The sequence below is a fragment of the Hemitrygon akajei genome, chromosome 8 (genome assembly GCF_048418815.1).
Source record: "Hemitrygon akajei chromosome 8, sHemAka1.3, whole genome shotgun sequence".
NCBI lineage: Eukaryota > Metazoa > Chordata > Chondrichthyes > Myliobatiformes > Dasyatidae > Hemitrygon > Hemitrygon akajei.
Genome location: NC_133131.1, coordinates 15,465,395 through 15,481,088, shown reverse-complemented (window position 1 = coordinate 15,481,088; position 15,694 = coordinate 15,465,395). Strand labels below are relative to the sequence as shown.

The following is a 15,694-nucleotide window of genomic DNA, read 5'->3' as shown; positions in this document are numbered from 1 at the left end:
TTGTATACATTTCTCTGACATTATTGAACCTGATTGGATAGCTCCAAAGGGTACCGGCAATAGAGCATTTAAAAAATTCCAGAGCTAAAGGCGATTTGGCTTTTATACCTAAAAGAATAACCAATTTATACTTCAAGCATGAGAAAATCTGCAGATGCTGGAAATCCAAGCAACACACACAAAATACTGGAGGAACTTAGCAGGTCAGGCAGCACCTATGGAAATGAGTAAACAGTTGACATTTTGGGCCGAGACCCTTCATCAGGACAAATCACCCACCAGCTTGTACTCTTTCCCCTCCTCCCACCTTTTTATTCTGGCTTCTACACCCTTCCTTTCCAGTCTCAATGAAGATTCTCAGCCCAAAATGTCGACTGTTCATTTCCCTCCATAAGATGCTGCCTGGCCTGCTGAGTTCCTCCAGCATTTTGTGTGAGTTGCTCATGATTTCCAGCATCTGCAGAATCTCATGGTTAAAATTTATACTGATTGGCTTCCTTATAAAAAAACCTCAGTAGATTAAAGTCTTCTGGCTTGTGGGGACGTAGTAATGCCATAGAGGCGTAGTGGTTAGCACACCACTTCACAGTACCAGCAATGCAGGTTCAATTCCCACTGCCATCTGCATGGAGTCTGTATGTTCTCCCCATGACCACACGGGTTTCCTCTGGCTTCCTCCCACAGTCCAAAGACTTGGTAGGTTAATTGGTCATTGTAAATTGCCCCATGATTAGGCTAGGGTTAAATTGGGGGTTGCTGGGCGGCATGGTTTGAAGTGGCAGAAAGGCCTATTCCACACTGTATCTCAATAAATAGATAAGTGAATGAATGAATGAATGGACCTTTCAAGCTCTTACTGCCACTCAATATCATTGAGGTCAATCATTGGTGACCTAATCCCTCGCAGAGCATGCTGGGACAGTAGGAGTCACATTCCTACTGTCATATAGGCCTTTGGCCCTCCAGGTCAGTGCTAGCTATTAAGGGTCCATTTCCACTAATCCCCCACTCATCCCACATATATTCTCCCCACCCCTGTGAGATCTCCCTACTCACCAACGTACTCGGGACAAATGAGAGGCCAAATTAACTGACCAACCTGCACATCTTTGACATACGACAGGAGGCCAAGGCACCCAGAAGAAACCCACGCAGTCACGGGGTGTGTGTGTGTGTGTGTGTGTGGGGGGGGGGGATGTGCAAACTCGGCGCGGACAGCGCCACGGGTCGGGTGACCACGGCTCACTGGAGCTGTGAGCGAGCGGCTCTGGCAGAAGAAGGATCCCCTCCCATTGAACAGGTGGGAGGTAACAGGCAGGGAGGGGAGGAATTAGCCCACGAATCTCCCACACCCTTCTTCCCGTGTGGTAACTCTGTCTCCAAGGATCAACAGTACTCAGAAGACATCCCTAACACAAGAGATTCTACTATCTTGACTATACCTCTTCCCACCTGGCCCAATGCAAAAATGCCATTCCCTGTTCCCAGTTCCTCCATCTCCTCCGCATCTGCTCCCAGGATGAAGCTTTCCGTTCCAGGACTTCTCAAATGTCCTCTTTCTTTCTGGATTGTGGTTTCCCTTCTGGCGTCATCAAAGATGCCCTCATCCGCATCTCCTTCACTTCCCGCACTTCAGCCCTTAACCCATCCTCCCGTCACCACAACAGGGACAGGGTTCCCCTTGTCCTCACCTACCACCCCACCAGCCTCCGGATCCAACATATTATCCTCCGCAACTTCTGCCACCTTCAACAGGACCCTACCGCCAAGCACATCTTTCCCTCCCTGCCCCTCTCAGCTTTTCGCAGGGATCGTTCCCTCCACAACTACCTGGTCCACACATCCCTCCCCACAGAACTCCCACCTGGCACTTATCCCTGAAAGCGCAAATGCTACACCTGTCCCCACACCTCCCCCCTTACCACCATTCCGGGTCCCAGACAGTCCTTCCAGGTGAGGCAACACTTCACCTGTGAGTCTGCTGGAGTCGTCTATTGCATCCGGTGCTCCCGGTGCGGCCTCCTCTACATCGGCGAGACCCGACGCAGATTGGGGGACTGCTTTGTCGAGCACCTACGCTCCGTCCGTCACAATAGACAGGACCTCCCGGTTGCCACCCACTTCAACTCTGCGTCTCATTCCCATCTAGATATGTCCATACATGGCCTTCCTTACTGCCATGATGAGGCCAAACTCAGGTTGGAGGAGCAACACCTCATCTACTGTCTGGGTAGCCTTCAGCCTGGTGGTATGAACATTGAATTCTCCAATTTCCGGTAATTCCCTCCCTCTCCCCCTTCCCCTATCCCAGGTCCCTCTCTGCCTCTCTCCCCTTTCAACTTTCTGCTTCTTTATCTCTACAGTTCTTTCATGCTTATCCCCTCCCCCTCCCCCCTTTATCTTTCCTCTATTGGTTTTCCACTTGGCGCCTCTAGACCCTACCCCTTCCCCTATCTCTATTACTGGGCTTCGGCCCTCTCTTCCCCCCCATTCCTGATGAAGGGTCTCGGCCCGAAACGTTGGCTACTCTTTTCTCACGGATGCTGCCTGACCTGCTGAGTTCTTCCAGCGTTGTGTACGTATTCCCAGATTCTGCAGATGTTGGAAGTCCAGAGCAACACGTACAGAATGCCACAGGTCAGGCAACATCAGTCCTGATGAAGGGTCTCGGACTGTTTCGACAACTGGGGCAGCAGGGTAGCATTGTTGTTAGTGTAACGATTGGAGTTCAGTTCCCATCGCTGTCTGTAAGGAGTTTGTACAATCGCCTATGTGACTGTGTGGGATTGCCCCGCATTCCAAATGTGTGGTTATGGTTAGTGAGTTGTGGGCATGCTGTGTTAGTACCGGAAGACTGGTGACACTCGCTAATAAATAAATCTAATCTTTCTTTTCTCCTTTGTTTATTCCTCTCCATAGATGCTGCCTGACCCAGTTTATGAGCAGGTTTGGCCAACACCCTGCTGAGGAGCACTGCAGAAAGATCAGATTAGCCTTACCTATCATGTGTGGTGAAAATGCGTCATTTGCACCAACAACCCGAGGACGTGCCAGGTGGGGGTGTGCAGCCTGCAAGTATGGCATGCAAGCAACTTACCAACCCTAACCCGTACACCTTTGGGAGTTGGGAGGAAATTGGAACAGCAGGAGGAAACCCCACGCGGTCATGGAGAAAACGTACAAACTCCTTACAGACGATAGCGGGAATTGAACCCCGATCGGTGATCGCTGGCGCTGTAAAGTGCTGCGCTAACTGCTGTTTTATCGTACAGGTTTCCAGGGTCCTCTTGCTCGATGGCCCAGCTAAAGTGAGTGATTTGTTGTAATGCTGGTTGGAGAACAGTATTCTCAGTAATTAGTCAATAATGGAGGAACCACAATAGAAATGGTATCTTGAAGCACACGAACCCACCCATTAGCTTTAGCACTCTCAGAGGTCCTGTGTCCACCCATTCAGAGTTACGCAGAGTGATGGACTAGGCAAAGGTCCAAATAAGGAGACGTGTGACTGTAGCGTTTACACTGTGGTTAATAAGTATTTACAATTACCTTTCGTACTTCAAGGTCAAGCAAAGGCTGGGTGGCAATGGTGCAATAAACACAACAGGGTGTGCCCTTGGCATTTAAACCGTTCACTGCTTCTGTCATGGGATGTGGCTTCTCAGTTATCTTGCGGTGAATTCAGAAAACAACAACTCACCGTGCCCAAAGTTGGCAGATGATCACCATAAGGCGGGGGATCCCAAAGCAGTGCCATGGTAATACAGCACAGAAACAGGTCATTCGGCCCAACCTGTCTATGCCAACCATCAAGTACTCTTTGGGGATCCCACTTACCAGCACTTGTTCTGTGCCCCTTGGCGATTCAAGTGCTCGTCTTGAAATCTGTTAAATATTGTAATTGTCTCCCCTTTCACCAACTTCTCAGACAGCATGCTCCAGATTACAGACATCCTCAGAGTGAAAAAGAATTCTTCCATATATATTTCCTCTAGATCTTTTATCCTTTACCTTAAATATATGCTCTTTGGGTACAGAAATGTCTGCTCTGGGGCAAAGTTTATTACTGTCTTTTTAATGTATGTTCCTCTTAATTTTATGCATCTGTATCACCCCAACTTTTTTCACACCAACAATAAACTCAGTCCATTCAGACTCTCCTCATATCTCCTCCCTTCCAAACAACATCCAAGCAATCATCTCTGGAACAACCTTTCTCTACCATGGCAACCAAAACTGCACAAAGTATTCCGTGGTACCGTGCCACGCCAGCGAAGCGGTTAGCGCGACGCTGTTACAGCTTGGGGTGTTGGGGTTCCGAGTTCAGTCCTGGCATCCTCTGTAAGGAGTTTGGCCGTCCTACCCATGATCCACGTAGGCTTCATCCCACAGTACAAAAATGTACTGGTTAGCAACTGGTCCATGCTGACCGCAGCATCCTCCCTGCTAATCCAGGCCCTTAACCCTCAAACCCCTTCCCTCAGTCTACCTATCCGAGTACCTCATAAATGTTGCTCATCATCTGAGATCCATTGATGTTTGGACACCTTTGCATCTGGACACATTGACGTCTGGACACATTGATATTTGGACACCTTGATGTCTGGACACATTGACATCTGGACACATTGATATTTGGACACCTTGATGTCTGGACACATTGATGTCTGGACACATTGATGTTTGGGCACCTTGACGTCTGGACACATTGATATTTGGACACCTTGACGTCTGGACACATTGATGTTTGGACACATTGTTGTCTGGGCACCTTGACATCTGGACACATTGATGTCTGGACACATTGATGTTTGGGCACCTTGATGTTTGGACACATTTATGTCTGGACACATTGATATTTGGACACCTTGACGTCTGGACACATTGATGTTTGGGCACCTTGACGTCTGGACACATTGATGTTTGGGCACCTTGACGTTTGGACACATTGATGTCTGGACACATCAATGTCTGGACACACTGATGAGGGAATAAAGAGACGAGGAGTAGGATGTCTGATCTGTTTCTTGTTCTTGAACATTTCCACTGCATTTTTAGCATGGCATGTGGTCAACGAGATCCTAGACTGAGGCAGGATGTTCTTAAAGTCGCAAAACAGAAACAGGCCACTCAGTCCAACCAACCCTTATCTGACTTCTTGCTCTAGACAAGCCTTCTCCCAGACCGCTTCACTGCACACCAACTCCACAGCTCGCTATTTCAAGCCCCCTCAAACACTTAATCAACTTCCTTTCAAGTGTGCAGAGGGCCAATAAGGGCCCAGCTTTACTCCTGGTGTGAGATGACCTTCCTGTTTAGATTAGATAAGATTTATTTGTCACATCTACAATCAAAACAAACTTTGAAGCGCATTCTTTGCATCAACGACCAACACAGCGCAAGGATGTGCTGGGGGCAGCCTGCGAGAGCCACTGTGCTTCCAGTGCCAGTGTAGCATGCTCACAACTCATTAACTTTAATCCTTGGAATGTGGGAGGAAACTGGAGGAAGCTCACGCAGTGTTGGGAAGAACGTACAAAATCCTTACAGTGGCGGGAATTGAACCCCGAGCGTTCAATCGCTGGCGCTGTAAAGCGTTACGCTAACCGGTTCCACCCTATTAATGATTAACCTTGGCACTGAGAGCACTGGATGGTAAAAGCAGACATACAGAGGAGGGGACATCAATCCTTGTGGTCCTCCCTATCACGCTCCAGCTCCTCACACTCACCAGCTACCCCACTGGCATCAGTGCAAAAGCAGAGGGCGCTGGCTGGGGAATGAGGATTTGATCCCGAAACTGGCAAGCAGCTTCTGTTACCGAACCCGAACACAGTACTCCAAGTGGGGTCTCACTAAGGTCTTGTATAGCTGTAACATTACCTCACAGCTCTTGAACCTCATTAACTGATGAAGGCCAACACACCATACACATCCTTAACAACACTGTCAACCTGCACAGCAGCTTTGAATGTCCTGTCCTGTCGACACGGACTTCAAAATCTCGCTGATTCTCCACACTGCCAAGAGCCTTACCATTAATATTATATTCTGTCTTCAAATTTGCCCTACTGAAATGAACCACTTCACACTTATCTGGGTTGAACTCCATCTGCCACTTCTCAGCCCAGTTCTGCATCCTATCGATACCCCGCTGTAATCTCTGACAATCCTCCAGACTATCCACAACACCCCCAACCTTTGTGTCATCAGCAAACTTACTAACCCACCCTTCTTCTTCCTCATCCAGGTCATTTATAAAAATAACAAAGAAGAGGGGTCACAGAACAGATCCCTGCGGAACACCATTGGTCACCGTCCTCCAGGCACCTCTCCATAACATCACCCCATCTTGTCCTGGGTGTCACTCAATGTCTGAGAAGGGGAGGAACAGTTCTTGGTGACATGTTATCACAACAAAATGTCAGCTCTGTGGACCAGATGACTTCATGGGCCCTCAGCACCCTGGGCTTTCAGTAAGATGGTGGCATGCTTAGTCACAGTGGCTTCTCCAGGTCCAACAAATGGTGCAAGTGTGTATCACAAACGTTTTTCTTGTGATTGCAAGACCCTGTTATTAATATAAAATACTGCAAGTCGCACTCGTTTGGTTCATAGGTGGGACTGGCGGCAGGGGAGCTGCAAGGCCTTGGCTGTTGTGTGGACTAGACCCTCATGCTACGGTGTTGCCTGTTACAGCCAAACACAGGAGGACGCACAGGAGGAGGTGAGGGGAGAGAACAGAGGCATGCACTGGAATCCTTGCTCGGCTGGGGGCACCACCACTGCTGCTCTCTAGCTCTGTGGAAGACAAGTTGGATTGCCTATGTCTGTGGCTCACACAGTGTGAGATGAGGTACTGCTGCACACCTGTTATTGCAGAAACATGGCTCCAGGACAACGTCCCATGCACCATCAATCTTCAGGCCATGACACTCAGGGACTTGTGCTAACATAAGGGCAGTACAGTAGTGTAGTGTTTAGCACCATGCTTTACAGTACAGATGAACAGGGTTCAGTTCCCACCTTTTCCTATACGGAGCTATACATTCTACCCATGACCGCATGGGTTTCCTCCGGGTGTTCCAGTTTCCTCCCACAGTCCAAAGACCTACCAGTCAGCAAGATAGCTGGTCGTTGTAAATTGCCCTGTGATTAGACTAAGATTAAATTGGCGGATTGCTGGGAGGCATGGCTCAAAGGGGTAGAAGGGTCTTTTCCATGTTGAATCTCAATAAACAGATTTCTGTTGTGACTGTATGTCCTATTGTTACTATATATGCTGTGTGTGACTGCACACCCTGTATTTTGCACCCTGGCCCTGGTGAAACGCTGTTTTGTTTAGCAGTATACATGTGCATGATTGAATGACAATTGAACAAACTCAGACAGTGCAGTGCAGAGGCTAAGGAAAGGTCTGTTAAAAAGGAATGGTCTCTTCCCCATCAACGTAACTAACTGTGTTCCAGGGAGGAGTGCTTTGACCTACACTGATATGCTATTCCCCCCCCCCTGAACCCACCAGCCCCAGCATGAGAGTGCAGATAGCTATGAACCGTGGGACTTCATCGATAAAGATTTGAGTTGGAGGCCAACCAAACTCAATTCTTGTCCACACTTTAGAGAATCAATTTGAACTGTAGTTCCTTTTAAGGGCTTGAAATAGAGGTTCCTTAAGCAACCCTATTTGTGTGAGAGAAAGGAAATGAAACTATGCTTTTCTGCTGCCTCATGGGCGTAACCTTTGTTTCAGTGGTTTGATCTCAGCTTGTTTACTGTGTCATGTTTGGAACCAACCACACACCACGTTCTTGACACTGGGCACCGTTGCAGATGTGATATATGGTTACAAAGAATACATCTCATTCTTCTAAATTCCAGTGAGTACAGGCCCAGAGCCATCAATTACTCCTCATATCATAACCCTTTCATTCCTAGAACCATTCTCGTGAACCTCCTCTGAACCCTCACCAATGTCAGCTCATCTTTTCTTAAATAAGAGGCCCAAAGTTGCTCACAATACTCCAAGTGAGGCCTCACCAGTGCCTTGTAAAGCTTCAGATTAATATTCTTGCATTTGTATTCTAGTCCTCTTGAAATGAATGCTAACATTGCATTTGCCTTCCTCACCACTGACTCAACATGCAAATTAACCTTTAGGGGATCCTACACGTGGTCTCCCTAAGTCCCTTTGCAAACATTGAGTTGCTGCAACATGATTGGCTGATTAGAGATTTCCCTTAAAGGGCAGGTGTACAGGTGAACAGAAGAACCTCAGGATGCTCTCGAAATCTCCTAGGCTATCTTTATTTGTCACATGTACACTGAAACATACAGTGAAATGCATCACTTGCATCAATGACCAACGCAGTCCAAGGATGTGCTGGGGGCAGCCCACAAGTGTCGCCATGCTTCCAGTGCCAACGTAGCACACTTGCAATTTACCAACCCTAACCTGTATGTCTTTGGACTCTGGGAGGAAACCCATGCAGTTACGGGAAGAACGTGCAAACTTCTTACGGGCAGCAGCAGAATTGAACCCTGGTCACTGACGCAGTAAAGCGTTACGCTAACGGCAATGGTACTGTGCTGCCTTTGGGAAACTGCAACATCCCCACCTACCAAGACAACTCTAAACTGGAGGAGCTTTCAAGTTCATACAGTAGAGGCACCCAGAATCCCAGCACAAATGGTGGAAGGAGGGAAAAATCTCACTCACTACACACACACTCACCTCCTGTACAATCAGATACAACAGCGGCCTCAAACCCAAACAAGCATGAGATTGGGAAGTAACTTAGTAGTACTAACCGAACTTTGTCACTGTGATGCCTTTAGTGAAAGAACATCAGCCCTTCCTGGTGTCCACGTGAACAGCTCTTTAATTATTCATACCCTCAGGTGCTTCTGCTGCTGACAGAAATTGCTCTCACTTCCATAATGATCTCGCAGTGACAGGATCCCCAGAGACTTTCACAGCCCTTCAAACATTTCTGGGAACTGAGTTGCTACGATGAAGAGGGAAACTCGTGCGGAGTGTTTTGTGAACAGCAGCTGAGAAGTGAACAGTGACTTCGCTGCGACTGATCTATCGACACACTGACACCACTGGTGAAGCGGGCACCCCAAGCAGCAGCACTCCTTCCAGGCTAAGCAACGCTTCCCCTGCGGGTCTGTCAGGCATCCCAGGCTGTTCCCTCTGCTTTGGTGAGACCCAACGTAGACTGGGGGAAACCAACTTGTCCAGCAGTTTAGCTCTATTTGCCACAGTAGGTGAGTGAGATTTCCTGGTGGCCATCCATTTTAATTCTACTTCCCATTCCCATTTTGACATGTTGGTCCAGGCCCTCCACTACTGCCACAATGAAGTCACTGAGGTTACAGGAGAAGCACCTAATATTAGACCATAAGACCATAAGACAAATTCTGTCTGGGTAGCCTCCAACCTGATGGCATTCTCTAACTCCTGGTAATATTTTCCCCCTCCTCTTCCCTCTTCGTCCATTCTCCATTCTGACTCCCCACTTACCCCTTCTCCTCAACTGCCCATCACCACCCTCGGGTGCCCCTCCTCCTTTCATTTCTTCCATGGTCCACTCTCCTCTCTTATCAGATTCCTTCTCCTTCAGTCCTTTACCCTTTCCAGCTGTCTTCTCCTAGCTTCTCACCACCCCTCCCCCATCTACCTACCTCCCCTCCCCACCTGGTTTCACCTATCACCTTCTGGCTTGTACTCCCTCTCTCTCTACGCCCTATTTTGGCTTCTTTCCTCTTCCTTTCTAGTCATGGTGAGGGGTGTCAGCCCGAAAAATCTCCATTGATGTTTCCTGATCTACTGAGTTCCTCCATCATTTTGGGTGTGTTACTCTGAATTTCCAGCATCTGCAGAATCTCTTGTTTATGTAACGCTGGCATTTATTGACACATTGTCCATCTCTGGTTGTGTATCAGAGTAAAGATCACTTTGAGTGCAGTCATATCAACTTCAGACCTCTAACTATGGTGAAGGAGACAGGTGAACCAAGTGGGTTTTCATAATAAAACAGATATTCCACCATTAAGACCATAAGACATAGGAGCAGAATTAGACCATTTGGCCCAATGAGTATACTCCGCCATTTCATCATGGCTGATCCATTTTTCCTCTCAGCCCCAGTCTCCTGCCTTCTCCTCATATCCTGACAAATCAAGAATCTATCAACCTCTGCCTTAAATATACATAAAGACTTGGCTTCCACAGCTGCCTGTGGCAAAGAATTCCACAGATTCACCACTCTCTGGCTAAAGAAATTCCTCCTCATCTCCATTTTAAAAGGATACCCCTCTATTCTGAGGCGGTGTCCTCTGGTCTTAGACTCTCCCACCACAGAAAACATCCTCTTCACACCCACTCTATCAAGGCCTTTCACTATTCAATAGGTTTTAATGAATTCCAGTGAATACCAGGCCCACAGCCATCAAACACTCTTCATATGACAAGCCATTCAAACCTGGAATTATTTTCATGAACCTCCCTTGAACACTCTCCAGTTTCAGCACATCCTTTCTAAGATAAGGGGCCCAAAACTGCTCACAGTACTCCAAGTGAGGCCTCACCAGTGTTCTATAAAGTCTTAGCCTATTATTCCAGATTCTACCTTGCTACCCGAGTTTATATTCAATCCCCCACTTCAGAGCCTAATTCTGCAGATCAATTGTCTTGGCCTCCAGATAACAATCAAGCAACCTAACCGCAATGTTCCTTACACCATTCAGCCACATTAGAATCAAGATTCAAGACTGTTTCTTGTCATTCTTCAGTACGGGAGTGTAAAGGAGAACAAAATGATTGTTACTCAGGATCTAATGCAGCATTAAAAACACAATAACCGAAAAGGGCACAATAAAAACACAATAAGTATACGTGTAAAAGCAATTCTACAAAACACAAGGTGCAAGATATTGTTTGAGTGTGACTGTACGTACAAATTAACTTACATAGATACACAGACCACAATGACGGAGTGACAAGGTAACTCTTGGCGAGAGGGTAACAGCAGGGCATGTGAAAAGACAGTAGGACAGCGACTGTGTCAAGTTATGCCAATTACCATGCCCCACTGAAAGCAAAACCCTTAGACATCAAGAAAATCACTCTTGCTCTTCACAAAATTGCAAATGGAACCTCTTACTCCGAAGGCAGCCTGGCCTTTGGTTCAAATGCTCATCTTGAATGAAACCAAAGGACCAAATTCTGCCTTGTATGTGGATGGAATTAAGTCAGTAGATACTACCACACCTTTTCAGCCTCATTACAGCCTCCTTGCCCAGTGCAGGTGCAGATTGGGATGGATCACGCTGTCTATTTCCAGGAAATGCCACAAGGGTTTTGCTTCAGAGGTGAGTGGTCTGTGCTCTGTTTGCGAACTCGGGCATCAGCTTTTCTGTAAGCCTATCGTGTCACTGCATCCAGACTACCCAGGTTATGGGAGTGAGACTGGTTGGAACCCCCTTATCAATAGTTCTCCACCTTCAGCAGAGAGTAAAGTCAGGCAGGCTGTAAAAACAAAATTCAGTTTCAGGTACCTGATGATTTGGTCATAAGACAGTAGCAGAATTAGGCTATTCAGCCCATCATGTTTGCTACGCCATCCGATAATGGCTGACTTATTAGCTCTCAACTTTATTTCTTGTCTTCTTCTCTTAGCCATTGATGCCCTGACCAACCAAGAACCTATCAACCTCCGCTTTAAATATACCCAATAACAGGCCTGCCACAGACATTTGTGGCAATGAATTCCACAGATTCACCACCCTTTGGCAGAAGAAACCCCTCCTCATCTCTGCAGCTTCTGCCCCATGCCATTTGAGGTGTTTGTGGATAATTTATACGTTACTGTAAAACTCGTCGAAGTGACTGAATGTAAAATGGCTGCTGATCTGGCCCTGGTTACGTCTGAGTCAGAAGGGCCAGGTCCTGGGCTCGTAGCTGATGTTGCAGTACAGAGGGAGTGCTGCATTGCTGTTCATGTGATTTAATATAGGCCCAGTTGACACTCTCAGCTGAGAGCAGATGATCTCACTTTACAAAGAGCTCTCCATTAGCGTCAGTAGAACAGATGATCAAGTCACTGCCATTTTGAAGTCTGTGGCAGCACAAAATGCATCGGAATAACGTGACAGCCACTACATAACTTCAGAAAGCTTCTTTATCTATTGACAGCTTTCTGTAACCCCATTACAGTGCAAAAGTTTGCAAAAATGAATGAACATATGGAAAAGGAAAACTGGAAGAGACATTTGGCCCATTCAGGCTGTCTTGTTACAACCTCCCACACAGCTTTTTCATAGCGGGATATGACACTAAGCCAGCTAAAGGAAATACATCAGAATACAGTACGGCGAAACAGGCCATTTGGCCCAGCCAGTCCATATAGCCCTACACAGCATTTGAATCTCCTTCTGCCTCTCCCCTCAGACACATTCCAGACATTACTCTCACACTGGCAAGCTTGTTAATTTAACAAATGATAATCTAGAACAGTACAGCACAGGATACCCAACTATACACATCCCTTCTGCCTACACAATGTCCATTTCCTGCCCATTCATGCGCCCACCTCTTCAATGCTCCAATTGTATTTGCCCCCACCCTACCTGGAAGATCATTCCAGGCACCCGCCACTCTGTGTAAAAAAAAAACTTGCCCCACACATCTCCTTTGAACTTACCCCCCCCTTAAATGCATGCCCCCTAGAACAAGACATTTCAACCCTGAGGGAAAAGATACCAGCCCTCTACCATAAACACAAGAGATTCTGCAGATGTTGGAAATCCAGAGCAACACACACAAAATGCTGGAGCAACTCATGAGTCCCAATGAAGGGTCTCAGCCTGAGGTGTTCCTCTACATGGATGCCGCCTGGCCTGCTGAGTTCCTCCAGCTTTACTCTGTCTACGCCTCGCTGTTAGATCTCCCCTCAGCCTCCAGAGAGAACAACCCAAGTTTGTCCAACCTCTCCTTCTAGCACCTTCCCTCTAATTCAGGCAGCATTTTGGTAAGCCTCTTCTACACCCTCTCTAAAGCCTTGACATCCTTCCTATACTGGGGTGACCAGACCTAAATGTAATACTCCAGCTGTGGCCAAATGTTCCCCAGCTGTAAGAACATGCCTGGTCATTGCAGTGATGTTAATTGTGAGGTAAGTACTAAGGAGATTTCAGGGGAGGATTCTGTTGAAATGCTGCCGGAGGATCCTTTACACCCGGCTCAAGATGACAGATGGAGCACTGCCTTCCCAAGTCAGACAAACGACAGCCCATTTGACAGGTTACAGCTCTGGAACAGATCTTGTACTCAAATCCCTGGAGCGCTCCCAAATGATCTGTGCCCGACACCTTACTTCGCAAATGAATACGACGCCACTGTCCACTCATTCACCATCCATGTCACACCAGATTAAAATCTATTAAGATTCTGGACAGGATACCAGGGTGAAAAGAATACACTGATACCACCACATGAAATAAGATGGATTTCTTTCCTCTAAACAAAGAAAGCTGAAGAGGGATCTAAAATAATGAAAGATTCTGATGGTGTTGATGATTGGAGAATATTTCAGTGTGGAGGGAGGAACATAGCTGGGGACCATTAATTTAAGATCATCACCAAATCCAACAGGGGAACGCACTATAACAGAGACACAGGCCATTCAGCCTCTGCATCTATATTTGTCTCCAGCAGTACAATCCCATTCCTCCTCTTATCTCGCTATATCCCTGCGACTCAGTCTCTCTCATTTGCCTATCAATTCTCCTGATTTGTTTTACATTTGCCTACATGAAGGGTAATTTACAGCTGCCAATTAACTGAGTAGTACATCTTTGGGATGCAGGGAAGGATCTGGGACACCTAGTGGACACGCTGAGTGTACGCAGACTCCACGTAGGCAGCACCTGAGATCCAGATCGAACCCGGGCCCCCTGAGCTGTAAAGGCAGCAGACTAGTTATTGCATTAGAGTGCCGGCCGTCCTGGGACTAGTGGAACCAGCCACAACAGGGAGTTGTTGAGCTGAGTGGTGTGGATGCATTTAAGGCAGGGGTTCCCAACCTCTTTTAAACCATGTCCCCCTACCATTATCTGAAGGGTTCATTGCCCCAGGCTGGGAACCTCTGCTTTAAGGGGAGGCTGGAGCAGCAACGAGGGTTGCATTGATCAGATGATGAAAACAGGACCTCACAATATGGACTATTTGGGGCCAAGTGGACTATTTCTGTGAAGTGCCTCCTTAGTGATTTAATTTGAAGCTATCACGATCGATCTAATGTAGACAAACACATTCTCCATGGATCATTAGTGAATACGCGTCTTTAATTTTCCATGCACTGTTTCTGAGCTCCTTTCACTCATCTCCTAGGTGTCTAAACAAGAAGCAATTTTGCTATAAAGGGATAAAGTACACTCACCAGAACTTCTTTGGTTTCCGGAGTCTCGCACCCTGGTAGGACATTGCCCTGTTTCCTCTGCAAGATCACATTCAGTTTAAAACCCTCCTCCTCCTCCTCCCGATATCAATCAGAAGGTACTCTGTGTCAGGACTCAATGCCTGCAGTTTCTTTTCTGGTCTTTTCCCCCTTTTCTGCCTGCTTGCAAAGACGGTTAGAGAGGCTTTCGCACGGCTTTTCTCCGTTATAAAACAGCTGCAAGAACTCCTTCCATTCTGCAACACTGCGATAGTTTCCTTTACATTTCAATCCCTCTACAATCGGTTAGCTGGGTTGCCATAGTAACTAATGAAAAAATGAATTCTGGAAATGCTTGTGTTGCCGCATTGTTGAATTTATTAATACGAGGCAAAATAGAGGCCACTGGGAGGGATAATAACAGCGAGCGGAACGGCTTTGTGATCAGCTAAACATTTGAATACCTCCTCTCTCCCTTTTATATTAGGGGTGTTTAGATGATCACTCAGGGGCCGTGGCTTTGCTATTGTCTCACTTGTCCACGGTGAAAAGCTGGTCTCTCACGTGGAATAGGTCCAATTACGTGAGGCATTGTCAATGACCATCTCAGCTCCCCAGCCCAGCTGAATGTCAATGAGTGAGTTGGTTTCAGTCCCCAAGCAACAGAAAACACCAGCAGATGGGGCTGTTGTAGCCACCGGGAAAATAAATAAAAGTGTACTCTGTATGGTCTATGAAAGAGTTAAAATTACGCAATTCTCAGCCAGGTGAGAGGCAAATGGACCTTACAGAGTCAAGCAGGAATTACGGACATCTTATTTCCTAACCACAGGCTCAACGATTCAGAAAGTTTCCAATAATGGGAGAGTCCAGGACCAGAGGGCACAGCATCAAAATACAAGAACGCCTCTTTTGAAAAGAGATGAAGAGGGAGTTCTTTAACCAGAGGGTGGTGAATCTGTGGATTTCATTCACACACAGCTGTGCAGGCCAAGTCATTGGGTATATTGAAAGCGGAGGTTGATAGGTTCTTGGTTAGTGAGGGTGTCAAAGGTTACGGAGAGAAGGCAGGAGAATGGGGTTGAGAGGGACAATAAATCAGCCATGAGGTTGACAATGAGGTAAAAAAAAACAGCCATGATTGAATGGCGGAGTAGACTCAATTGCCGAATCACCCAATTTTGCTCCTATGTCTTATGGCCTTGTAAATATGGTTCAAGATTATTAATGTGCATTTAGCAACTAAGAAT

The 15,694-nt window shown here is 46.9% G+C and overlaps 1 protein-coding gene across 7 annotated transcripts in view; it reads right to left on the bottom strand.

Moving 5' to 3' along the window:
- The window catches only part of LOC140731666 (rap1 GTPase-activating protein 2-like), a 492,373-nt gene that overhangs the window by 228,777 nt on the left and 247,902 nt on the right, over window positions 1-15,694 (bottom strand). Inside the window, exon 1 of one of the 7 annotated variants that reach the window (XM_073053311.1) lies at window positions 14,448-14,903. The exons of the other annotated variants lie outside the window; for them this stretch is intronic. Coding sequence (XP_072909412.1) covers window positions 14,448-14,491 — 44 coding nt within the window. The 5' untranslated portion in view covers window positions 14,492-14,903. Of the gene's footprint in view, window positions 1-14,447; window positions 14,904-15,694 lie in introns of those variants that run through there. 7 annotated transcript variants of the gene reach the window in all.